This window comes from Patagioenas fasciata, chromosome 1 (assembly GCF_037038585.1).
Source record: "Patagioenas fasciata isolate bPatFas1 chromosome 1, bPatFas1.hap1, whole genome shotgun sequence".
NCBI lineage: Eukaryota > Metazoa > Chordata > Aves > Columbiformes > Columbidae > Patagioenas > Patagioenas fasciata.
In genome coordinates, this window is record NC_092520.1 from 20567039 (window position 1) to 20594466 (window position 27428).

The window sequence follows — 27428 nt, forward strand, 5'->3', positions numbered from 1 at the left end:
GTTCATGAAGAATTTTGCGGTATTACACCAACTAAAATTCATGCAACTAAAATTCACTCCCACTCAGTTATGGCTCGTCTTGTGGTTATCTAAAATTTGACATTCTTTTTGTTCTGTGAATCTGAACAGAACAGCGTATGAACAAAAATGTGTACAATATAATTCAAGGCAAGGTTATACTGTGGACAGGTTGTTAGAGGTTCAGTAAAAAATAATAATTCTGGTTTTGAAAGGGCTTGAGTTAAAGTAGACATTCATTATAGAAGAGAAAAATCCAAGTTTTAAATAAGGATTAAAAATCAAACCAAAAATAAATAGAAAAATATAAACTTCACCCAAATTGTGGTATAAGGCATTAGCGGTGTAGATTAGATGAAAATACACAGGAGATAGTTTACAGAAATCACAGTTCACAGGTTTGCCATAAATACTGACCACCTTAAGTTACATTTTAGTCAAGCTATGAGATGACATATGCTGACGTGCACGGCCTTCTTAGACACTTTGGAAAGAAACAGCTGAAACTAAAAAGAATTATTTCATAACTTGTTTTGGCAAAGATCTGAATATTTTATGCTTCATGTTGCACTCAGTCCGTGCATGAAACGTGAAATATGTGGATTGTAAAGTACTTAAAAATAATTGGCATATGAAAATCTTCATTAATATTTGTAACTGTAATCTATCTGTAATACAGACAATTTTTTTTCTCTGTGGGATGAGATTGTTAATGACAGTAACAGGACATAGATGTTTTGGTGTTTGTTTGGCTTTAAAAATAGAGTCCAGATATGCTAATTGATAAATATGAATGTTGGGTTATAAATTGCTACTAATTGTAAATACAGTTACATTTTAAAATGACAACTTTCTTTTAAGTGCCACCAGCATTTTTTAGTTTAACATTGTTTACTGTGTTCAGTGTTTTAATCACAATGATTAAATTTTAAATTGCATTCTAAAATGTTAAACAATGAAATGAGAAACAGTTTTTCAGTATTTTACATTTACCAGCGTGCACAAATCTATCCTTAATAAAAGGAGTTTTGCAGCTAATGTGCAGGCTGCTGACAATTTATTCTCTCTAGAATTTTCATTCTGAACTGCGTAATAAACTTTATTATGGTGTCTGCTTGGCTGCCTTTATTGTTTGTGGGAGATATATTCAACCAAGACTAAAAAACATGAAACAGCTGTCCTTCATAAGCTAGTTTGGCAACTACCGGGCAAACAGATTATTGAGAGTTAAAAATGGCCTGTGCTGAGACTGGAGGGAAAAAACTGCAGAGAAAAAGTAGAAAACTATTCTGGAAATATTAGCATACAGTGCCATGGGGATATGCTACTGAGGAGTTGTAAGCCATATGTAAGCCATACAGAGCATCCTTACGCTGCTGACATGAAAATTTCCTAATTTTCACATTATATTGGGAGGAATGAGGAGAGAGTCCAACAGTTTGGTTGTACTTGTTCAACATCTCAAATAATATTTTCTCTAGCTGTATCTGTCCCCATTGTGTGCTAAAAAGAGAAGGGCAGGCAGCAGCTAGGGCATCAACGTGACGACAGAGGCAAAGCCAGGGTTGGGACCTGTAAGTGGGCAGTGTGCTTTGGACAGGGATCCCTTGGATGTGCGTGGGACCCTACTGGTGAAATTCCCTCCAAATACAGTTAGCATTTTGTTCTCCCCCATTGAGTGTTTCTGTACCTCAGACAAAGATCAGCAGTTCACCCATCGGGTCTAATTGTGTCTGATGCACAGAATCAGAATCATGAGCAGGAGAAAGACAATGATATGGGACTACAAATGAGCCACATCAAGGCCTGAACACAGGAGCATGATGCAGGGGTAACCTCTGTGTGAACTGAGCAGGCTAAGTTCTTCCTAGGAAGGCAATAAGCTAGGTATAAAATTTTAAGACTGGTTTAGTAGTAGGTCTTTACCAATGCTATGCAGATTATTTTGCTTATTCGTTGTTTGGCAGTGTGCATAATTTTATTTTATTTATATGCAGACCAGCACAAGAGAAATGGCAGCTGATGGTTGCCAGTTGCTACAGGAGAAGTGGTAAGTTTTGTAACTTTTTTCATAATTGGTTGGATGTTTGCAACCTTTTTTTGTAATTAGTTGGGGTTCAGCGTGGAGAATATGTGAAGGGGGCTTATGAGAAAGATGGAGAGAGACTTTTTACCAAGGCCTGTAGTGACAGGACAAGAGGAAATGGTTTTAAGCAGAAAAGGGGTAGACTTAAGTTGGACATAAGGAAATTTTTTATTATTGGGGCAGTGAGACTGGAAAAGGTTGCCCACAGAAACCATGGATGCCCCATCACTGGAAGTGTTCAAGGTCAGGCTGGACGGGGCTTTGAGCCTGATACCGTTAAAGATGTCCCTGCCCATGGCAGGAAGAGTGAAACTAGATGATCTATTCTGCTTAATCTTTTTATCAATGATGTGAACAAGGGGATCAAGTGCACCCTCAGTAAGTTTGCAGATGACACCAAGCTGGGTGGGAGTGTTGATCTGCTGGAGGGTAGGAAGGCCATACAGCTGGATCGTTGGGCTGAGGCCAATTGTATGAGGTTCAACAAGGCCAAGAGCCAGGTCCTACACTTGGGTCACAACAACCCCACACAGCGCTACAGGCTCAGGGAAGAGTGGCTGGAAAGCTGCCTGGTGGAAAAGGATCTGGGGCTGTTGATTGACAGCTGGATGAACATGAGCCAGCAGTGTGCCCAGGTGGCCAAGAAGGCCAACAGCATCCTGGCTTGTATGAGGAATAGTGTGGCCAACAGGACCAGGGCAGTGATGGTCCCCCTGTACTCAGCACTGGTGAGGCTGCACCTTGAACCCTGTGTTCAGTTTGGGCCCCTCATTATAGGAAAGACATTGAGGTGCTGGAGAGAGTTCAGAGAAGGGCAACAAAGCTGGTGAGAGGTCTGGAGCACAAATCTTACAAGGGGTGGCTGAGGGAACTGGGGCTGTTCAGCCTGGAGAAAAGGAGGCTGAGGGGAGACCTTGTTGCTGTCTACAACTACCTGAAAGGAGGTTGTAGCATGGACAGTGTTGGTCTCTTCTTCCAAGTAACAAGGGATAGGACAAGAGGAAATGACCTCAAGTTGCACCAGGGGAGGTTTAGATTGGATATTAAGGAACAGTTCTTCATAGAAAGGGTTGTCAGGCAGTGGAACAGGCTGCCCAGGGAAGTGGTTGAGTCACCATCCCTGGAGGAGTTTAAAAGACATGTAGATGTGGGTGCTTAGGGACATGGTTCAGTGGTGGACTTGGCAATGTTAGGTTAATGGTTGGACTTGATCTTAAAGGTCTTTTTCAACCTAACAATTCTACAATCTTCAAAAGTCTCTTCCATCCCAAACCATTCTATATTTCTATGATTTCTTTTTTCACTGATGTTTTGATTTTTTTTCTTTTGATCTTTTCTGCCTGATGTGAATACTGGTCCTGAAGTTTGTTTGAAAATTCTGTTATATATTATTTTGTTATGAATTTTCTGTGTTATGTAAAAAAACATGACTTTTAAGTGCAGGAAGTGTGCCTACACTGACTTATGCATGAAACACTCCTTGTGCATTTAAATAAGTAAAACAAAGAAGATAGCACAGCATAAATTCTGATGGGAATTTTATTTAATGTAATTATACCATCTGATCCAACATAAGTAATTAAATTTTAACATTGCATAATTCCCATTCATTTTCAACAGCAGGTATAATTTTTCAGTATTAAAGTAGTATTTGCATTATGCACACAAAAGACAGCCTTTTTATGCTGTGTTTGCTTATTGGGAATATTATATGCCAATAAGCAAAATGAAAAGAGACTAATCATTCTGGGTTTTTTTCATCACCTAAAAGGCATTCAAGACACTTGACGATTAAGTGATTTTCTTCTTTCTTGCTGTCCCATTGTGTCATTCTTGTTTATGTTTCCTTAGAACTTTGCAGAACAGGCTTCCTTAATAAAGAAGTGCATTTTCTCACTCTGCTCAATTACTTAGTACAACAGTGAGAAAACGAGCAGGACTTTGGGAAGTCAGTGAGTTAAGAACAGTCAGCACCAGCCAAAACTAGATAGATTGTGTTTCTTTGCTGGGAAAACAGTTAATGGCTTTGGCTGCTTTTTAGATCATTTATGACTCACTGGCAAAATTCCCAGCTCATTGTGTTAACACACAGCAGGTCAGTTTGATCGGTACCTTGCACTAAGAAAGTAAAAATAGCAATATCTCAATAAACTTTTTTAGTCAGATATTTTATGGATACAAGATTTTAAATTTGCAGGGTCTATCAGTCCTTTCCATAATAATCAAGCTGAGACAAAATTGAAGGCAAAAGTCTTAAAGAGCAATTACTTTGCTACCAGATCCGGGCAAAGGAGAGGCACTCAGGCATGATTGTGATGGAAGGAAGGGTAGGCAGAGCTCCGCTGTTACACATTTCCATCTGACCAATCCATACATCTGCAGCCTCGGATAAGCCCTGGTATGATTAATGCATCTTGTCTTGTGTCATTCAACAGTGGGGTCCTAGAAACAAATGAAAAAAGGGCAGAAATCAGGAAACTCTTCTTCATTAATTCTGTCATTTACTGAGTAATTTGGACTCTTTTCAGATGCTCTTAATTTTTACTATTAGTAATTAAAGAATGTTAAGTTTGATTTTATCACATTTGGTTTTATAATGTTATATACTCAAACTAGAAATATGAATTGATGTTAAACTGTATCAATTTCTCATCAGATATTCTTTTTTTATGTTTGGAAATGTGGATAGAAGTTTGTTTTGTTTGCAGGTAACTACCAGAAAGCTCTAGAGAAATACAAAGTCATTCACAGACAATTCCCAGAGAATGTTGAATGTAAGTTGTTTCATTGAGTAGTACAGCTATCAAAGGAAACTTTGTTATACTGAATATGTGTGTTAGTAGCCATCTGATATAAGTATTTTTCAGGTAAAAATATTTTCATGAACTAACATTTTTATTCAAGCTAATGCTGTACGTTTTCTGTGACAACACTAAAGCATGATTTGAGAAATATCAGAGTTATGCTGAAGAAGAGAGATGAAAATAAACAACTGATTGAGTTGTTTCTCATACATACTTCCTAAATTTGACACCTCCATTACTTACTTTATCTTTCTTATCATAAAATATACATATTTTTACTTATAGCCTTTGCTAGTTGAAACTCCTGCTTTAAGTTTCTAGATATGAGAAAGTCTTACTATGAAGTTTTACCAAAGCCAGACTGTCCAAAAGAGTGCAGAGGGTGAGATTTTGTTGTTGGGTTTTTAAGTACAGTTGATCAACCAGTCTCTGGAAAATCCATAGAGAATTTCAAACTAAACTACAGGAAACATAACTGTGAAGCATAAGACATTTTGCAGAATCAGTCACACTTGTACTCTGAATGAAAAAGTGCCATAGAAAATAGGGGTTGTCACTGGTTGTGAAAACATCCTCTGACGTGCCACACTCTGCTTCACTAATTTCAAAATATAAGGTTGTCACCAACAAGCCTACGCTTTTAAAATGTTATGTGGGAAGAACAGTCACTGTATTTTAAAATAAAATTGTATCGTTCTGCTTTACAAAGGTACTGGTTTTTTTAAAGCCGTATCATACATCTCTGTTGTACAAGAGAAATTCAATACCATGACTCGTCAAAGTTACAAGCAAAATGTCATGTCCGTATTGGTCACACATATTTCAGAGGGGCAGAATATTTAGCAAAGCAAACCTTTTAGAATGCTGGTGTTTTTCTGAATGTAGTTTCTACAAATTACGAAATGGCGACAGGAGTTAGACAAGACAGTTTAACTGATGTAAAAGTTTTCTGCTGCTGAAACAATGGTTCCTCACTCATCCCTCCCTGGCCATGTGCTTCTAACCATCTTACTTATGCTCATGGTGACACTTACCTGATCCCTCAGTGACAAGTTCAGCTCCCTAAACCAGCAGAAAATGAACTTAGCACAACAAGAAAATAACATTTTTGAAAGCAGTCAGGAGAGTAATGGATCATGTCATAGTTGTTGCTGCTTCAGTGGCAGCTCTTTTCACAGAGATGTTGATAAAAACATAGGAATAGCAACAATGTTTTCAAAGTGTGGTGTAATGTCTCAAGAGACTGTTTTTAGGACTTCTTTTGGTTCCATCATACAGTTATAGTTGATCTTCATGCCTGGTTTGTTGTTGTTTTTTTAATTCTATAAATGCTAATCTTAAAAAAAAAAAAGTAACCACAGCAACAGAAAAAACAAACCATTCTGATTCACTGGGCATTTCTGAAATTGTTTTCAACAAAATGCTGTTGATGTGGCTCCTCAGTAATAACTTAGTATCGTTATTATGCTTTCCAGTTTCCAAAATATTTTGTGAATGTCAAGAGTTCTGAGCCATATGAGTTAGTATGTCTTGTGCCTTCATATGCATACTATTTGTACTGTTCATGGATATAGACACTGCATCACAGAAAATGTTGAATTATTTTTAAAAAATCACAACTTTCATAGTGATACTGCAAATAACTGTGAATACAAGGTGACTCTATTGTTTGCCATTCTTTATGTCCAGGTATTTTAGGGTACCAGAAGTTTGACCTGTTTGCAAGCCTTTTTTAACAATGTCTTGCTTTTCAATTAGGCCTCCGATTCTTAGTTCGTCTCTGCACAGATATGGGGCTGAAAGAAGTCCAGGAATATAAAACAAAGCTTGAGAAAGTGGAAAAATTAAAAGAAATAAGAGAGCAGGTAAGCTTGTTGGGTTTTTTTTCTGTGATTATACAATATCACTATGTACATAGATGGAGCTAAAAGAGCGTTTATGATACTTCAAGACAAAATGTGTATTAACTTCATGGTTTAGAGAGACTTGTGGTTTCTATTATTTGGGTTTTTAGTTTTAAATTACTGCTCAGCCTGATATCTGTCTGAATGGTTTTTGAACCCCAGCTTTTTTGTGATTGTTTTAAGAACTAGTGAAAGATAGTTTATGTGGATGTGATGGGAATGCTGGAGCCACCTGCATAATTCCATGTCTCTGGAATGTCATCTTTCCTACTTGTTTGCCAGACTGCATAAAGTGTATTTCTGAGCCAAGTAATAGTGCAGCTATAGGGAGAGAAGGGGAGCCTAAGAATTTGTCCATGTTGTAGAACTCCTTTTTGCTATATACAAAGCTGCAACATTGACAGATTACATAGGTAAAAGTAAATTAATCATGTTAGTGCCAGTTTTTAAACTGAAAAAAAATCCGTGGAAAAGCTACAGGCTGTGAAAGGCATGAGATCATAACTTGTGCTCTGTTCAGAGGAGTGAGTGTGTGTGTGTGTGTGTGCGTGTGCATCATTTTCTTGCTATTCCTGTGATAAAGTAAGCTTTTAAAATTAAAATCAGCTTCTTGTTTAGAAAGCATTATCCCTGCTGCTGAGCCGCAAAGTGTTCAAGCTTGCTCTTCCTATCCAGTGAATTGCCTCAAAGCTACGTAGCCATGTTAGGAGACATGAAGTCTTAACTAAGGTATTCTGCTCCTACTAACACTTGCTGGCTCCCTTTTGGTGTCAGGTAATGTGTAAATGCACCCTTAGTTATTAAGTTTTACTTCAATTCCAGAGAGTAAGTATGTACCTGTACACTAGGACATTTTAAAAATGAAACTCACAAAGGGAAACGCTGATGAAAGGATTCAAAATTTACGCAGCAAGTATATTGGTTTGGATTTTCAGTAAATGTAAGATTTCAAGCACTTGGGAAATGGACAGAAGAAAGCTGTCCACAAATACAGTAGGGCTAATATTCTGTGTCTCCCTCATGATGGTATCAGTAAGCAAAGCAGATCATCAGATATAATGTTCCTATTCCACAAAACTCATAATTAAGACATCTCTCTGAAGTGTGTTAAACAGGCTTTGTTTGGTTTCTAGGGAATATCAGTTCAATGTCAGTGATACACATAGTTCTTTGCAATAACTTCCAATGTCTCAGTGCTTTACTCAGGAAAGCTCAGAGATGAAACCAGTTAAAACTGGATTATTTTATAGTTTGTAAGAGAGAGATGGGTCCTTGGAGATGGAGAGGGTTATTTATTTCCTTGCATATAATGCTAGCATTTTTTACACTCAAGGTATTAATTTTGTACTATAGATCTGCAGATATTGAGGATTCTAAGGAAAGGGTCTTTTCCTTTGAGAAAGTGAATATCTGAATAGTGAAAAAAAATAAATGAAATTGTCCCATCTCTTCCAGTTTATTTGATGTTGGCAGCAGGAGCTTCTCTGAACACTTTTCTGTACTTTCTGTTGGGGGAGAACCTACCAGTAAAATATTTAAAAGACTAAATAATGTAAGTTATTTAAGATTTTAGTAACACACAAATTATGTTTAAATTCTGCCCCAGGGGTTCATAGTACATTCTCTTTGGAACCTCTGAAGCCTGATCGGTTGCTTTCTGCTCCTTCGTGCAGCTCCTTGTCAAGGAGGGACATGCTCCCACCTCCCTCTTGTTGGCCACACTCTGAAATCTCCCAAGTTCAGTGTCTCCTCAAGGAAAGGAATAACTTTTTCTGTCTGCTAAGGAACCCACTGACCCAGTTTCCTTAAAAGTAAACAACCACTGTAGATGTAAAGGAACAAAGACTCTAAGAAAGATCTTACAGAGCGCCCTGCCATTTAGTGAGCTGCTGCCCTTTATTAGAAGTTGAGTGTTTTCCTGTGACAGAATCTCAACATCAGTGCTGTCTTGCAAACAAGAGTTTCTTGTTGCTATTGGTATTGGGTTCGCTTCCCCTGGTTTTGGGATTGAGGATTTTTTTATTTTGTTTGCTTCGTTGGTTTGCGTGTGTCTGGTTTTTTTTAGTCTTACGTCCACCATCTGGATTTGGAAATCACTAGGTATTTTTGTCCTAAGAAATTCCTTCTGTCATCCATGAGCCTGTAGTCATAAACTGTATTTTCAAGTTCTAAAATGATGAAATTTTAATACTTCACCACCAAGTTTCCAATAGGAACACTGGTTTCAGTTAGCAGTACCAGATATAGTTCAGTTCATGCTCCCAATTTCAGACTTACTCATGATTTCTTGATTGCACCCAGTAAAGAGAAAATAGATAAATGCTAGGGTAATGTACCTACAAGACAAAGTCTGCACACAGACTTTGTCTTCCTGTAGAAATTTATCAAAGTTTGCTATGCTGGCATTGTTTTTCCAGAATAAGTATATCCACATGGAGTTTATACCAAAACAAATACTCTGAAATACTTATTTCACTCAGTTCTTAAATATGGACAAGTTGTTAAATGTTTCCAGCCAAGAATCTGGGAACATCTGTGGGGTTCATTCCCTGTAGAAGTTTTTCTCCCTGCCTCTCACAGCATTGGTTTTTTACTGTAACCTTCATATGTTGATGTGGGTTTTTTTGGTGTTTGTTTGTTTGGTTTTTTAGACTGCGTTACTCATTTTCATCTTTCAGTGTAAAAAAAGACAGGTAATCATGTAAAAAGCTCACACAACCTTCTTGGCACTGATGTATACATGCTTCAGTATTTATTTCCGTTAAGTGTGCTTAATGACTGAAAATGAGGGACTGATTGGGTGTGGTGTGATGCAGCGATGATAGGGGCAAACACTGGGGGAACTTGATGCCTTTACCTCCAGGCATCTACATCTGGATTAATCATCCTAAATTTCTTCTACAGTCATGGGAATGAAATAGGCATTTTTAGGGTGGAAATCACTGGACATATTTTAAATGTCTGCTTTCAGTATGGGATGACTTACAAACTACTCACTTGGAACTTCACAGGGAATTACTCATATGCTTAAGTTGTAGTACTTCTATCATATTTTGAGGAGGAAAGTCCTGCTGTGCCAACGCCATGAGGGCACGATGGGACAGGGACCGCTTTCCTCTGGCAGGCAGGAGCTGAGCTTCCTCTGGCGGCCGTGCTGTCAGGCTTACAACACTTGGGGAGCCTGAACATGCTTCCTGAAGGACTGAAACATGCTCCTTCACTGGGCTGCCAATAGGATATTCAATCCAGAATTCAGAGAACATATTTCAGACTTGAGGATTTCCCAAAATAAATAGAAAGTACGAGAAATTCTGGTCCCAGACTGGATCGTTCCAAGACCATTCCTGGTTTCACACTGGGCTCACTGCTTTCCTGTCTGACTCCTGTGAGTTTTGATTTAAGGGTTCGTCCTTTTTCTGTTGTCACAAATCCTGAAAGTTGTTTCACTTCTGTGTCGTTTCAACTTTGCCAAACTCCATGATGTTTTTCTGCTGAAAAATGAGTGAAGCTGCTACAGTAATTGACTTGAAGATACGGTTAGGTAGTGTGCTCATGTGTTTTAATCAGATCCTGAACATGTATTTTGAAATAATATAGAGAGATTACTTTATTAACAGCTGAGTGCTTGATACACCAAGTTTTTGTACCTACCCATCAAAAAGCCCCGCACTGAGATGCACCTTCTTGTAATTGAGGCGATACATGCATGAGAAATTTGGTGTTATGCCAGCAGAAGCGAAGTCTGCCATGTGATACAGAGGTATTGCTTTGATAAACTGTTAAAGTTTTCAAATAACACTAACAAAAACACAGCTGGAAGATGTTTATGGTGCCTTCCTCAGTGCAAGAGAGCTGACTTTTTAAACACAACTTTTAAAATATTTACCTTCACCTTTATCTTGCATTTAACACTCAACAGCAAATTAAGTTTTGCTGTAAAGTATAGTGCTGTGCCAAGTATTCAAAATTTAAGATCTATGAGGTGAATAGTTCTTTTTATAGCTCTCCCTACTTCCCCTACTTGAATCTTTACAATAATAAAACGCTTGTGGGATTTACAAGACGTTAATAGGCAGAGGCTACTTTGAACTCATGCATGGAGGGCTATGTTGCCTGTTTTTTCAGCTGTACTTTAGAAAGCTACATTTGAACTAGTTTTATGCACATTCCTCGTATAAATTTTATCTGAAGAAAAATAATTTATTGAGATATTCTGTTTGAATTTCATAGAACTCTTGTTTAATGTAAATATTGGATTTAGCACTGATTTCAATGACAATTTTGTGCATTAAAAACAAGATTTATTAGTTACAGTATAGTAAACCTAGTTTAATGTTGTTCTATTGTTTTATTAATAAGCTGAGTTTTCAATAATTATCTCTAATGTATATTAGTAAATGCAGGTTTTGTTGTGTTCTTTTCAACCTTTTTTCACTGTTCTGCAGCGCATTAAATCTGGCAGAGATGGCAGCGCACGCAGCCGTAGAGAAGGAAATGCTGCTGGTGGTAAGTACTTCATGCCTCTGCTTCAATATCAGGTTTGTCAGGATCCTAAAGAAAATAGTTTTTCTTAAAGTGTTGGTAAAACCTCCTTACATTCTGAAATGCACATGAATATGCATTGAGTAATATGCAAGTACTTCACAAATTTTATTTCATACTTTTGGATTATCTCATTGCTGTATGAAACCTCAACCAGTATAGTAGTATTGATTTGGTGTAAGATTTGTCCTTTATAAATGGATCTCAGTGTATTCCTAAAGCTAAATTTACACTTGTTTTCAATACTGTGGACTGGAACGTTTTTATCCCATTAACTTGGAACCGGAACATTTTTATTGCATTAACTTTGGAGTATTTACTACAAGGAATCATTTATTGTAATAAAAACAGAACATGTAGGCCATGAAAAACAGGAATTCACTGTGTCTTTATTTAACACAGAGAAAAGGGAGCTTTGTGCTCACTATCTAGTCTGTTACCTTAGGTGTTCATTACAAGTTCAAGAGGCTATTTTGTGCAACCAGCTCTGTAATAAGGAGAAGGCACCAGTACTATCTTTGAGCTCCTTCTTCCCCTTTTCCCACTGTAGCAGAGCTGAAGTACTACAGCCTTCCATAGAGGAAAGCTTGCTCTCTGACTATGAAGTCTCTCTGCACCTACGAATTTACAATGCTGACTTTCATAAATGTAAAACTCCAGCAGTGTAAGTCTGGAGACTGGCCTGCTTTGTCATTTTTGCACTAGGTAGTCTGCATATTGCAGAGGTAATGATTTTTCCTTCCCATGATTAAATCCATGAAATGTTAGTAATTTTAAACCTAACTGTTCCCTGCTGCTGTGCTAAGGAAACTACCAAACTTCAGGCTACTTCAGCTGCCTGGGAAAAAGATCCCTATTTTGACCCAAACAGGAAATGGTTTCTTTGTATTCTGCTTTTGGTTTATCTTAATATCAGCAGGTCTCATAAAAAGGTATCCCCTATAAATTCTTGCCTCTCTTCCCTTCCTTTTACAGAGAATAATTTATGGATTTTTTTTTTTCGTATTTGGTAATTTAATTTCTCCACCTAAATAGCAGAGGCTTTACTACATTTGTGAAGTCTGCTCTCCTGGGTTCTCCAAGTATTCATAATGAGTGCTGGATGCTTAAGAGGGATCTTGTTACTTTTTCAGCTCAGTAGTTGCACTAGAGAAGCTTTTAAATCATTTTTGATACGTAGAAAAAACACCATTCTTCTAGGATTGATTTTTACCTGTTCTGGGCCTCAGGCCAAAGTAATTCTTGGGGTGAAATTCCTAATTTTGATAACAGAGAGGGATGGAAATGTTTCTGGACTCTTCTTTGTTATATGAGCCCTCTGATCAGGCAGCCATCTAGAGGTGCCAGCAGAACCGCAGTTTGAGACACCGTCAGGACCTGTTATCTGCCAGAAAATTGAGACCCACTTTAGCTTATAATAAATAGAAATGAAGAGCAGCATCAGTAGCAGGGAAGGGTATTTACAACTGTGTAAAACATTGCATCAGGCATACAGGCAAACGGCACAAGGAGTCTCTTTTTCTTACAACGATAAGACTACCGTCATTAGTGAAAAAGGGGTATGTTATCAGGAAAGAGTCAGTAGTTTAGCAACAGAAGATATAAATAGTGACAAAACTGTAAACATGCCAAGACAACATTACTCCCCCAAACTACCAGTTTGTCAACACTTATTTTGAAGACAGAAATATCTATGGAAAGTTGTTGTTTTAAAAAAAAAAAAATAAAAAATAAAAGAAATCCCTTCCTTCCCCCTGCAAAATGGAATGCGTGAGGAACTGTGACTGCAAGCTCTAGTAATTCCACGTTATTATTCTTTCCCTCCGTAACCAACGTAATGGGGAAGAGCAAATGCAGACATTTAGGATGTCAACATAAAGAGGATGAGAGGGTAAGCAGGGTCAGAATTGACCTAGAATTTGTCCTGTCAAAGAATTATTAATTCTTCGATTGTTGCTCAAGATATTGTGTCAAATTCCTGAAACAATGTAAAAAAAAACAGAGTTCGGGAGCAAGTCTGTATAAAAGCATGTATGAGAAGTCTCTGCTATACAAATTCAGTGCCAAAGATCCAACCTTTCTGGAAATGGCTGATCAAACAAGCAGAGGCACAAAGAAGGTCCTGTCCTGAGCCTGGAGTTAACTTTCTGCTGGGATTCCTGGTTAAAGTTGTAGTGAGATGTACTAAGAGGTATTTTTAGAAGTCAAAGGCATTAAACATTAACTAGTGGTGTTGACTCTGGGGAACCTTATCAATGAAGAAGTTGCACACTTACAGCAATGGATGTTAAGGACTATGTTGTAGTGTGTTTACCTTTTACTGAGAATGGCTCAGAGAAGCCTGAAAACCCAAAAACTATTTTGTCCAATATTTGACATTATTTGCCTGGGGTATGAGTCTGTATTTTGCAGTGTAAGAAACTTCTGTCCATGGCCTGTGTGAAGACACACATGGAATACAAACATGAGTTGCTTTATTTCAGAATCTTAGTACACTTTTGATAAATTAATGGCTTAAAAAAGAAATTTTGTATACGTTTTAAGATTAATCTTTTCCAATGGTGCTCCCAAGAACAAAAGGGATCAATTTGCTACAATATATGAGGGATTTGCCATCACTACTGAACTCGGTGAAGCGTTGAATCCTGCTTAGTTGAGTTCTTACTAGGTAAATTAAAGTACTTACTAGCTACATGGGTGTATGCATTCCAAATACTCTAGGTATAATGCATGTTTTACTTTTTTCGTCGTACCAGCTCACTGTCGCTATACTTGCTGGCATTCCTAAGATAATTTATTTTTCCAAGTATTTTGCCCCTACATAGTTAGTTATATTAGGAGTATTAATAATTCGTGCTTCCTTGTTTTAGGAAATATGATCTGAAATTAATTTTAAAGAGGAAGCTAAGAGGAAAGAGAATTAAGTCAGCAGGGTTTATACTTAATAGGACCCCTGCTGCTTTGTCAATGTAAATTAAAACCAATACACCAGAGCATAATTTCCAGAATAGTAGTATATGCATGGGTAGTAGCCAGAATGGAAAAAGGGAGACCAAGAAAACTGAGATCTGTATCAGTGTCAGCTGGAGTCTGCTCTTGTCTTGTGAGAAGGACAAGCATTAAATCTGAAATCCCTACCCAAAATTGAACATGTTTGTTAACTCTTACGATGAGAAGTGAAATTTTCTTCTCCCCACGAATATCAGATTTATTATTTTCAATCTTTTTGATTCACATTGGAAGCAGATGACATTGGTACACTCTCTTACAATGCTTTTTCATTAAAAAAAAAAAAGGAGAGAAAAAAACAAAACGAACAAAAAAAAACCACTAAAAACTTGAAGGGAGCTAACAGTACATCTCAGTTCTCAAAGATTAAATTTTCAGTAACCTTTTCTTGTTTCCATACTCACTTTTTTGTGTTTTGCAGAGATGTGATACTAACATCCAGAATTTGGAAGTTAGGACATTGTGGTTTTTACTACCCTAAGAGATTTTTACTGTTCAGTAGCATAAGGCCTTTCATAGATAAAGGAGAGTCTGACCTTGAGGAATACATTACCATAGCAGTGTTTACTTGGTCTCTGCATTTGCTCTGCTCTCTGAATGGGGAGTTTTGTACTGGATGAGAGGGGAACTGTGTGCAGGAGGAGAGGAGCCGCGCAGTCTCGGACAGGAGCCCGCGGAAGCATGTTGAATTCCGAAGATGAAAGGCTGAGCACTTTGCATTCTCCTTGTTACCCGAGCCTGACCGGATGAGCTTGGGAATGAAACAAGAATAATTTAGGTATCTTTTCCCTTTTTCATTCCACCTGTGGTGGTGTCAGTGGCAAAATGGGTTTGTCCATCCCGAAGAAACATGCCGTATTCAAACACCCTTTACCAGCACCTCAGGATCTCCTCATATAATACACAAGCACATTATAGATGTTAGGGCAATAAGAATTGTAATAATCTTCTCTGTGACTGAAGCAAGAGATTCTCCTGTTATCCTACAGCCAGGACTTCACGATTACTTATTTTTTTTACGTTTTCTGTGCCTGTTGATGCCTCATTAATTACAAATCGTTGTGGAATGGTTCCATGGGTTGTGTGTACAAAAAGACCCCAAATCTTTGCTTTTATGGACAGGGAGAATACTGGAGTGAAACGAACATCTTAATCTGTTTTCTGTATCTGAACTCGCCTAAGCTTAGCTGACACACCAGAAACAATTTTCATTCAACAGAATTTCAAATCAAATTGAACTGCAGTAGAGTTCAAAATTGCATCTGCTTCCCATGCCATTTCTCAGTTTTAATCTAATATTCTGCCTGCTATGCTGAACTTACTGTTCCCTTCAGCCAAACCGAAGCCTTCTCTTCTCCAAAGATGATGTCTTCATCCCAAATATGAAAGATGCACAGAACTGCATTGCATCCCATTCCGGATTTAGTGAAGCATCTAGAGTATTCAAAAGTGTTAGCCCTCTGTGCACTTTGTTATATGAACATTTTAGAGAGGAGAGAGATTACCAAATCACCCTACACTTTGGTATCTTTTTCCTGATGAGTAAAGTGGCACTAAAAATTCTAATTTATGTCCTTCATGATACTGCAGGAATTTCCGAGGCCATAGTCTCATCACTGTAAGTACTGCTAATGAGAGTCCTTTAGAAAATAAACATAAAATCATGGATTTTGTGGGTTGAAGTGACATACAATCAGGTGTCTTGCTAAGTAGGAAGTACAGAAACACAAAGATTTAGAATCCTGTTATCTATCACTGCTTAAAATAGGATTATTCCAAAATAGAATTAATTTTGCTGACCGTTGCATTATTCATTATTCTGCAATATAAAATTAACCATTATTTTAAAAATAAGTTGTATACTTTGATTCTCTTTTTAAATTTTATGTGGAGGATTTAGTTCAAATTAGGTTTTTTTTAATGGGAGTTGAAGAAATCTGAATGGACAGAACATATTATAATACACTAATGTAATTAAGTATCCTAAATTTAACATTATGGGCATGACTTTAAAGCAGATGAGGAAGGAATGCACTTTAACAGATACCAGTATGTAGAGTGTATTATTTATGCATTTATATGCATAGCTCCCAATTAATGCTATTGCACACAGACTTAGGGGAAGATCATGTCAGGGTGATAACCCAAGCCTCAGGTATAATCATTTTACAGAGTAAATATGTTTATAAATCAGATTTTGAAAATGTGTTGACCAGCTCTGCTCTAATCAGTTCCTGTTGTTTTTTCAACGGGAATCTGGAGCCGTGTTCCTGCAGTCAGTTTACGTTTATGTGTATGTGTGCACATTATCAACCCAGATTGAGTACACTGGGACTGGTTCCATGCAAGCCACAATAATAACAGACCTTTTAAATAAAAGTACAATAAGTAAATAATAAGCATGTATTAATTGCAGTGAAGGTTTTCTTGGATACAGAGAGCAATTTAATTCAGCACTAATCTTCAAGTATTCATAAATTTCATTTATTTGGGAGTGTGTTTTTGTGTAGTTACTAAAGTTATATGGTCAGCAGAATTGTTAATAGCTGCCATATTGGCAGCCAAATCCTGGATCCCATGGCAGAGTGTCAAGAATAAGCCTTTACCCCAAATGGTTCAACAACTAGGATATTCCTCCTGAAGGATGGAGCTGGGCATTTGGACTCACTCGCATGAGGGAAGGCATTGAAGCCAGACCTCTTGCTTCCTGACATCTACATGTTCTTGGAGAAAAAAAATCCACTATTCAATATGAAGACTTGCCCCCTTCCCCCAAATATAAGCTTGACTTACAAATTGTTGGAGGCTAGGAAATAATTCTCGGAGAGCTATTGTATGTGCTCGCTCTACTTTTGATGCTTATCCCTAAGTATCTTCTTGTTCAATTTTGACAGGTATGTAACCTTACCTAGTAAGTGTTAAGAGGACACTATGTCAAGGTGGTATGTACTGATCAAATAACTTGCTGCTTCTAGAAGGAACAGCCCATACCCCTCCTCAGCCCTTCTTTTTCTTCCCATTCCTGGTCATTTATTCTTGCTGCTTCCCTGGCATTAATCTAACCCTTCGTGAGCTGTTTCAGTTTATTAAACTGACAATAAATAATGCATTTGGGCAGCTGAATCAAATCTGAAGCCGAAAAGGCTACATTTGTGGGAAAAGCTTAACAGCACCAATGTTTGCATTGACTCTGTTGGTTCATATACTGAAAGGGGAGCTCAGGCTCCTGGGCTGAATGCTGAACACCTTGCAGGCATCGTGCTGCTCAGATGGCCATTCTGGGGAAGTCAATCACACCAGTTCAAAGCTGTGCAAGGGGAAGCTGGTGAGGTTTAAGCACTTCAAGGGTTGTATGTGATTCTATATCCACTAGAGAGGAGAGAGAAAAGAGGAGAAAAATTGGCTTCAAGTTTTGGACTTACTGTCTCTTTGGATGTAACCCTCATAAAGTGTAAAGGTCCTAGGATGTCCAAGAAAGCTTCTGCTTTCAGCTGTTTGTTTTGGAGCAGTAAGGTGTACCTGGGGGTAATATGTTTGTGTGCCATCTTTATTTTTCTTCTTTTGGTTAATATAAAATCCTTCAGCTTCATTTGGTTGTATCTATAAAACCCATGTGTTTCCCTCATTCACAGCTGAAAATATTTGATATGCCATATTCTTCCGCTTTTATTGGTGCTACACTAAATTCTTCCTTCCTGGAACCAGCCAGTTAAACCTCTGGAGTTTCTCTGACTAGTTCAGCTGTCTCCTGGCATGGTTTCTGCTGTATCATTCCTATCTTTGCATCTCTTTACCACTTCTTCGAACTTTATTCCTTATTTTATAAATTGTTTTCCCTCGTACAGGAGTCTGTGCCTACTCCTATATAACTTTTCTCTGCTTGTTAAACATTCTGTATTCTCCTCCAAACTGTCCTCGATGTGTTTTCATCCACACCATTCTTGAAGCTCGGCACTTGCCTCCTTGCTGCACAGACCTGTCCAAAGCCCCCTGGGATCAAGAGGTGGCTCTTTTGTAATTACACAGCTCTTTGGTTAGACACCCCCCCCAGTCAAACCCATTGATTTATTTCAGTTTCTTCAAATCCTTCATTAAGTATTCACTTCTTCCATGGGACCTGTCAGTGAGAGTTGATCCAAGGGAGGTTGATGGACATTGAAATAGATTTTCCTTGCTTTGAAGTTTCAACAGTAATCTGTGTCTCGTAAACATATTAACTGTTTGACATGTGACTGTATGTATTAGATCTTTCTTGGAGTGGAGACATTGTCTTCCAATTCAAGGCCGAATAAACTGAAGTCTACAGTAGTATTTATAGAGAAATAAAGATTTGTCATCTTTGTGGAAGATGTTTTTTTTAAATAGTAACAATATTTATGAAAAGAACATTTACAGTAAATAAGACAATGGGAATGTGTCGCCAAGACCAGACTTTGTAATTAATGTTTGCTGAATTAAACCCATTTTTCCTCCTTACAGATGGAAGACTTTTAATACCAGCATTGTTTCATGTTGTAAATGAGCATGTTTGTATTTGGCTGCTTGGCATGTCCTGCCTTGTAAATATACCAAGCCAAACACGAAACGTTTTCTCCTAGGAAAAAGGATTGCATAAAAATTTGTTGTAGCAGACAAGACTGAAAACTTGCCGTGAATGTGAAAAAGAGATTCAGAGGTGAACAGAATATTTAGAGTGTCTGGAATACTGCTGTGGCAAGAGAATGTTAATCTGACCTTGTCTGGGCACGAGGCAGCGCTCAGAGCCGACACATTCCTTGGGGCCCCGCTGCAAACCGAGCTGCCAGCGCGGGGTTTGCAGCGAGACGCGGGGCCGGGATGGTCCGTGTACACGATCCGTGCCTGCCCGCCACGCAGACAGCACGTGCCAAATAATACTCTCCTAATTAAAAGCAAAGTTAGTGTTGTATTTAACCTTGACAGCATTCAACAGGTGGATCATACTAATATGTTAGTAAGCACACAGACGTATGAAATGGCCGTATACATTGTGACAGTGTTTATATTTATCACGCTTATTTTAGCTCCAAAAGGTGACTGCAATTTATAAGCAACTGAAATGTCAGCATTTGAAGCAAAAATATTTTAATGTGTTTACTCCAAAGAAAGTAAGGCTGTATATATTTAAAAAAACAACCCCACACATGTGGACACAGTGTCCATTGTGTTTTAATGACTACTGTTACAACTGAGAACTGTATCCATCATGAAAAGATGGTTTCATCCAAATCATGTTTGACAGATAGCAGCTGAATTTATGTTGTTCTTGTATCACATAGCAGCATGTTATTTGTCTTCAACTTCCCCCCCCGGCCCTCCCCAGATAGCAGTGGTACCAAAGGAGAAAGACTGAGTGCCAAACTGAAAGCTTTGCCTGGAGCAAGGGAACCCTATGAAAGTAGCAGCAGTAAAGAAATAGGTAAGTGGGCATCTTCTACCTTCTTACTTTCCTGGCCCTCAAAGAGAGAGGAGGTGGAAAAAATAAGTTCTTGGAAGAGCATGTATAACTAGACAGTTGGGAAAACATTTTCCCCATGAAATAAATGTGAAGAATGGCTTTAGCTTAATTGTTCAAAACTCACTATAAAGTAATTGTAAATATTAAGAAATGTGGCCCACGGAAATACTTATTATTTTTGCTATCTGTCTGTTACATCCTTTAGTCAGTTCTTGTGGTTCTGCAGTCATAAGTGCTTCACCAAAACTGAATTTTCAAAGGGGTTTAAAATCCCAAATCTATGTGGAATGTGGTACTTCCTAAACTACCTTCTTTAACCAGCTCATCTGTCTTCCTGTTCCATGCACTTTCTGAGGTCTTTTTCTCACTTAATGATTGTAATAAAATAAAGAGAAATTTATTTTTTTAAAAAAGAAGGAAGAACATGCTTCTAGCGCTCAGGTACTTGCTCCCGTGCCATGCCTTACTTCCCAAACAGGGTACCTTGTTCTCCTTCAGCGTTCACGTGCTCTGTGTAGTCTGCATTTCAAAGACACCTTACAAATGTGTCATGCTAAAACCTACTCTTGTGTTTGATCATATATGTTTGAACAAAGCTAAAATTACTTGCAACTATTTCAAATGTATTTATTAAACCCTAGATGCCTCCTACATAGACCCACTTGGCCCACAAGCAGAAAGACCAAGAACTGCAGCAAGAAAAAGAGCTGAGGAAGATGACTTTGCTGATGAAGAACTAGGAGAGGATTTGCTTCCAGAGTAGCATATGGTCCACTCATGACCTTTTCTCCTTTTAAAAGCTTGAGCAGGACAACATTAATGCAGGAATTTTTGTAGTGGATTTTGATAAAATATTTGTGAAATACTTTGGACATATAGTATCTTACATTAAAAACATGGATTTGAAATTGCAGTGTCTTTTATAATTTTTTTTTTTTTTAATGCTGAGATTGTTTTACTCATGCACTAAAACTACACAGGCATTCAAACTCATTGCAAACCATATCAAATGCATAAAACTTTTGTTTTCAGAGATATGTCTGATTATAACAGGAAACATAGCAGTCTCTTAAATTTCACCTTTCAGTGCAAAATACCTCAAAGCAATATTGTAAGGGTTAAAGTCCCATATCCCTCATCCAAAGCCAGAACTTACTTAAGGCCTGTGAACTGATTATCTGAAAATGTCTTTAAGGCTCAAATTCAGCAAAGCCCTTAATACTGATACTGAAGAGGGCATCTTAATTTTAGTGTACGCTTAGCTGAGCTAGGCCCATTTTGCACTCTCTTGGCAATCTCCTAGGTATTTTTGCAATCGCAAAGATGAGGGGTTTTTATTTTGAATGTTCATAACAGGCAGGATTTCAATCTAGTTTGTTCAGAATTGCTAATGAGATTTCAGCTTTTGAATCTCATGTTGGGGATTGTGGCACTGCCTACACAGAGGTAGCTTTCTACAGCCTTGATGGAGTATGTGCAAAGTTGTTACAGAAATCATCATTTTGCTTATGAACTGAACAAGTTTGATCCAGTCATTAAGGCATGTTAAATAGGAACATGGGGGTCCTAATTTCTATCAGTTTTTGGAGGTAAAAATATTAGATAGTCAGAATTTCCTAATAAATACTTACAAAACTACTACAGTGGGGTGGCAGGGACTTGTTTTTGAAACATTGGTGTGAATTTGGTGTAACAGTTAGACTTTGGTTATTACACTTTGAAATGCAAGGATTCAGTCTTCTAAAATTTTCCAATGCTGATTCCCATTGCTGGTGCTTAACTGCTTCCTGACAAATGCCACTGGAAAGTTTTCTTCATATCTTCAGGAAACATTCTTTTCAGGTTTTAAAAACATCTGCCCAGTCTCATAAGATACCTCTGCAAGTCAGAGAATGATAGAATGTCTTGAGTTGGAAGGGACCCACAAGGATCATCGAGTCCAACTCCTGTCTCTGCACATGACAACCCCACAGTTCACACCATGTGTCTGAGGGTGTTGTCCAGTCTCTTGTTGAACACTGTCAGGCTTGGGGCTGTGACACCTCCCTGGGGAGCCTGTTCCAATGCTCCACCAGCCTCTGGGTGAAGAACCTTTTCCTAATGTCCAACCTAAACCTCCCCTGGCACATCTTCCTGCCATTCCCTCAGGTTCTGTCATTGGTCACTGAAGAGTCTGGTGCCTGCCCCTCCTCCTCCCCTTGTGAGGAAGCTGTAGACCATGATGACATCTCGCCTCAGTCTCCTCTTCTCCAGGCTGAACAAACCAAGTGACTTCAGCTGCTCCTCATACAGCTTCCTCTCCAAACCCTTCACTAACTTCACGTCCCTCTTCCGGACACTCTCCAGTAGCTTTATATCCTTTTCATCCTGTGGGTCCCAGCACTGCACACAGTGCTCCAGGTGAGGCCGCACCAGTGCAGAGCAGAGTGGGACAATCACCTCCCTGCCCGGCTGGCAATGCTGTGCTGGATGCACCCAGGACATGGTTGCCCTCTTGGCTGCCAGGGTGCACTGTTGGCTCATGTTCAACTTGCCATTGACCAGAACCCCCAGCTCCCTCTCCACAGAGCTCCTCTCCAGTATCTTGTCCCCCAGTCTGTGTGTACAGCCAGAGTTGCCATGTCCTAGCCCTCACTCTTGTTGAACTTCATGTGGTTGGTGATCACCCAGTTCTCCAGTTTGTCTGTACCTCTCTGCAGGGCCTCTCTGCCCTCCAGAGTGTCAACAGCGCCTCCCAGTTTTGTGTCACTGGCAAACTTAGTATTCCCTCAAGTCTGAAGTCTAAGACATTTATGAAGACATTAATGAGCACTGGCCCTAAGATGGATCCCTGTGGGACCCGCTAGTGACTGGTCACCAGCCCAACATAACCCCATTTACAAGAACCCTTTGAGCTCAACACATCAGCCAATTGCTCATCGACTGCATTGTGTGTTTACCCAGCTGTGTGCTGGACATCTTGTCCAGGAGAATACTGTGAGAGACAGTATCAAAGGCTTTGTTGAAATACAAAAAAATCACATCAACAGGCTTCCCTTGGTCAACTAGGTGAGTAATCTTGTCATAGAAAGAAATCAAGTTTGTTAAGCAGGACTTTCCCCTCATGAACCTGTGCTGGCTGGGACCAATGATTGTGTTGTCATTCAGATGTTTTTCAATAACTCCCAGAACAGTCTTCCACATGATTTTGCCAGGAACAGAAGTGAGGATGACAGGCCTGTAGTTGCCAGGATCATCCCTGTTGCCCTTCTTGTAGCCTTCCAGGACCTCTCAGGGTTCCCAGGAGCATTGAAAAATCACAGAGAGAGCTCTCGCTTGATGTCAATCAGCTCTTTAAGCATCCTAGGATCAATCCCATTAGGCCCCATTGACTTGTAGGGATCTAGCTGGAGTAGCAAATCCTGTACAAGTTCCGGATTGATTGGGAGTTTATTGTTCTTGCAGCCTGGTTTTCTAGCCCAAGGCTACAGGGCCCTCAAGTTCATCTTTGGTGTGGTCAGAAATACTTCTTTAATGGCAGAGTTGTAGGAATGTGATCTTGTGGGGTTTATGGTAGTTAACAAACTACTTTGTATGTAACGTGTTTCCCAAGTGCTGTAGCACGTGGTCTAGGAGCGCACCAGCTTCCCCTGAGTGCTATAAGCAAAGCACATTCAGTGTGGTCTATGGCGCACCCTGAGGAGGGCAGCAAAGCTGGTGACAGGACTGGAAGGAATGTCCCGTGAGGAGCAGCTGAGGACTTTGGGCTTGCCTAGTCTGGAGGCTGAGGCACTACCTCATTGCTCTCTACAGCTTCCTGAGGAGGGGAGGTGGAGAGGGAGGTGTTGAGCTCTTCCACCCTGGGACTCAGTGACAGGACATGTGGGAATGGTGCAAAGCTGCACCAGGGGAGGTTTAGACGGGACATTAGGAAGCATTTCTTTACCAAGAGGGTGGTCAAACACTGGAACAGGCTTCCCAGAGAGGTGGTTGATGCCCCAAGCCTGTCAGTGTTTAAGAGGCATTTGGTCAGGCAGTTGAACTAGATAATCATTGTAGGTTCAAACTGAAATAGTCTATTCTAATTCTATTCTGTGTTTTACAAACAGAATTTTACTTTTGTTCTGCCCCCGCAAAACTCCCAGGAACTTCTGGAACATGTTATTTCCTACAGTGTGACAATCTGATTATATAACACTCTGGGTTATGATGTATTTTCATGCTATTTTGCAAGCACTGTTTAGCTTGCTCTGAACTGACAGAAAGCCCTGTGATCCAGCTCCAACACTGGAATAGTAAGTCCTGCTCACAGTCAAAACGATTTAGCCCAGGTTCATTTCCTTCAAAACCATGTCAAGGATGGCTGCCTACCTCTCTGCCAGAACTGCAGCACTGCCAGGGCAGGCCCAAATCAGAGGAGCTCATGTAGAACCTTCCATATTGCAAGACCAGCAGCACATTCCCCAGTACTGTGACTATTAGCAACCTCCCAGACAATGCCCTTGCATGACCCCAAGGTTGGCCTGGGGTTAGCAGCTTAGGTGCAGCCGCCTCCTTCTGCTGGGTGAGATATTCTGTGTGAGGGAACAGAAAATGTGACATCCTACATGAGTTCCTTGTCTTGAAGGAAGTGTGGCCATGCTAGTGGGGTGCTGTGTCTAAATTAATTGCCTGGGTTAGATGTGATTATCGTGCTACTTTGATGTGATGACTCTGCCCCTGTCCCAGAGCTAGCCTGGTTAGCATTAATCTCAGGTACAGCCGAGTTGAGTTCCCTGCTGCCATGTAGGATGCCCTCAGTCATGCGATACGTCTCAGAAACTGCAGGAGTGGAAACACTGCATGAGCTAAATAATTTTACCTTGATCCCAGAAATTCAAGTAAAAGTATTTAGTCAGGTTTGGTTGTGCAAAACAGACTCCATCTCCACAAGCCACACTGCAGGTATATGCTTCCAGCACCATTTAAGCCCTGATTTTGTGTTTATCATTTTAGAATTAACAGATCATTTAAAATTCCTGAATAAAGTTTTGATAAATGTGATAGCACTGCCATTATATTAGTTTATTTAGTTTTTCAGTCTTTGGAAGGCAGCAGTACTAAACCTAGGAAAATGTTAATCCTCTGGAAGAACTGACTCATGCACTATTTTAGCTTGTATTATCACAAGAAAGGCATTGGTCACAATATTAAACAATTCTCAGTTGACTTCTTGGGTCTGAGATACTCTTTAAGTTGTATTCAGAATGTGCTGGATTCAGTTAGGTACAAGTTACCTTTCTCTTGACAGGTATGAAAAATGTCTCTTTGTATAGTAGGCACTCTGGTAATGACCCTATGAATCACGGACAGTTTACAAAACATACAGAAATTCAGTTTCCTTGGATAAAGGGATAAAGGCGGAAAGTAATCACAGCAGTTCTATCCTCTGAATTTGCCTCCTTGATTGTCTCGAGAGTCTCCTATGTGTATTACTGCTTCAAAAGTGGCCAGAGGAAAAAATCCTTTGAGAATAGCTATTAGAGTAAAGGCTGTGGACACTAGTTGGTTACCTTGGTGATGAGCATCTTGGCAGCATAAACAGCCAAATTAAAATACTATCCAGGTAATAATTGTTTGTTTGTTTGTTTGTTTTTCCTAAACAAGCCTAACTCCACAATATCAATGTATTCTTATTCACATATTTAATGTTTTGCCCTGAATATCCTTCACTACAGATTGCCTAACTCATTACTTTTAAAACAAAGCTATTCTAGAGTAATGTGGGACTTGAAAACTGTACAAATAAAGTATAAACAGTTGTGCGAGTCTTATGATGAAAAGCTGTTTCTCGGTTCCTTTGCAAGAGTAGTATGAGACTGTAAGAAATTAATCTGATTTGCTAAGCTTTGACTGTTCCTGATTTAAAAGGCACAGATTCTCAGCTTTTCACTAGAAGAGTTATTTTAACCTGTTTGCTCCTCAGAGTTAAGGCCATTAAGGATTCTCCACTTTGCAATAATTCAGTTTTGCAAAGCTAACTTGCCTAACAACTGTAAAATACACTGAGGTCCTGCTGTAGAAGATGTTACGCCATGGAAGCCGCAAAGTGGTGTGATAATGGTTACAAATGCAGTGAAGAAGGAACGGGGACAGAATCAGCAATCTGGGTGACAGGTGTCTGCAAAGAGAATGTAAAGGAAAAGAACATCTTTAGGGAGTAATTTATTTCTCTGAAGAATTATACCTGCTGGTGATGCCAGCTGAATGTTTGTTGTACACAACAATATGAGTTGTTCAACTTGAAAATCTACATGATGATTTTTCAAAATGTTTTTCAGATAATTATTTCAGATAGAGATGGGATCTCGTTAATGTACATGCTGCTGCAGCAGGATGGGGATGAGCTCTTGGAAAATGTCAGTTTAGGGCAATTGTATCATTGCTGTGACAAGCACATTGCTATAGCATCATTAATAATGCTTGTTACAATAATGTGCTTAATTTATGTGTGAACCATAGTATATGGAACCAGCTGCTGTGGAAGACAATGATCCCAACCAAGAGAAAGTGCTGATGAAGTTGCTCATTGCTGTTTTGATGTGTCTGGGAAGGGCTACATTCTTATACTTTCTGGCAGGTTTTCATGATCATTCTAATAGTTCTGAAACAACTTTCCAAATGATCCTAATCATCTGATGATAAAATACTTGAATAGGATTTTTCTTCTCCTCCTATGACATATTTTTTCTCCAGCTGTTAGTAGCAGTGTAAGACTGAAGATAGAAACCTTGTGTTTTTTGTACATGTCAGTGTTTGACATCGCATGAACCATGCTCCCCGACGGAATTGTGCAGAAAATGTTTTTTTCTTATTAATATGAACTCACTAAAAATGTCTGCCTTATTCTTGCATAGCTCAGTTTTCTTTTGAACATCCTGACTTTCTCAGAGCAGGGGTTTGTGGAACTGAGCTTCTTATTAACTGGATATGGGTGTCAGTGCCAGACTGCTCAGTGGACTGCCTACAAGCATCTTGGTGCTTGTGTGGACAAAAGTGTGTTAGGGGCTGGAATCAGTTGTGTTTTAACATAAATTCGTATTTCCTTACTATGAAATACCACATTGAGCTATGTTGTCACTGTAGTGCTGTAACACTTATTTCTGCAGTCATTATGTTTTCGGGATTTACTAAAATATGGGAATTCTACAATAAACAGTTCAACACCCATTCATATAATTATAACATGCGAGATAAAATGCTCTATTTAGGAAAATAAAGGATCATTTCTAGTGGTAAAGTACAGAAGAAAAGAAGCATTCCTAGGGATGGGTTCATACATTCTGAGAGAGTTCTGAAACAGTTCAGATGATCACAATCACCAGAGCACAGAATCAGGTCTCTTATGGTATCTGTCAGCAACATACCGTTTACGAATTTAGAACTCTAAATGTTGGAATGCATAGAAAATGCCTAAATGTATTTATGTAGAGCCATATCTCAGACTGCCCAGGACATTCACATGAAGCTGCCATGTATGACACACGATCTATGGGACGTCTCTGAAGTGGCCTCTGGGGATTGGGACAGATACTCTAAGGTATCTGAAATGCACTATAGACCCAGCTTTA

At 39.0% G+C, this 27428-nt stretch overlaps 1 protein-coding gene across 2 annotated transcripts in view; it reads left to right on the forward strand.

Moving 5' to 3' along the window:
- IFT88 (intraflagellar transport 88) overlaps nt 1-20747 on the forward strand; it is a 47419-nt gene extending 26672 nt beyond the window's left edge. For both annotated transcript variants that reach the window (XM_071804088.1, XM_071804090.1), the window contains 6 exons: nt 2016-2068; nt 4813-4878; nt 6667-6773; nt 11258-11318; nt 19705-19800; nt 20481-20747. In XM_071804088.1, the coding sequence (XP_071660189.1) occupies nt 2016-2068; nt 4813-4878; nt 6667-6773; nt 11258-11318; nt 19705-19800; nt 20481-20602 (505 nt within the window). In that variant the 3' untranslated portion in view covers nt 20603-20747. The remainder of the gene's footprint in view (nt 1-2015; nt 2069-4812; nt 4879-6666; nt 6774-11257; nt 11319-19704; nt 19801-20480) is intronic.
- The last annotated feature ends 6681 nt before the right edge of the window (nt 20748-27428 follow it).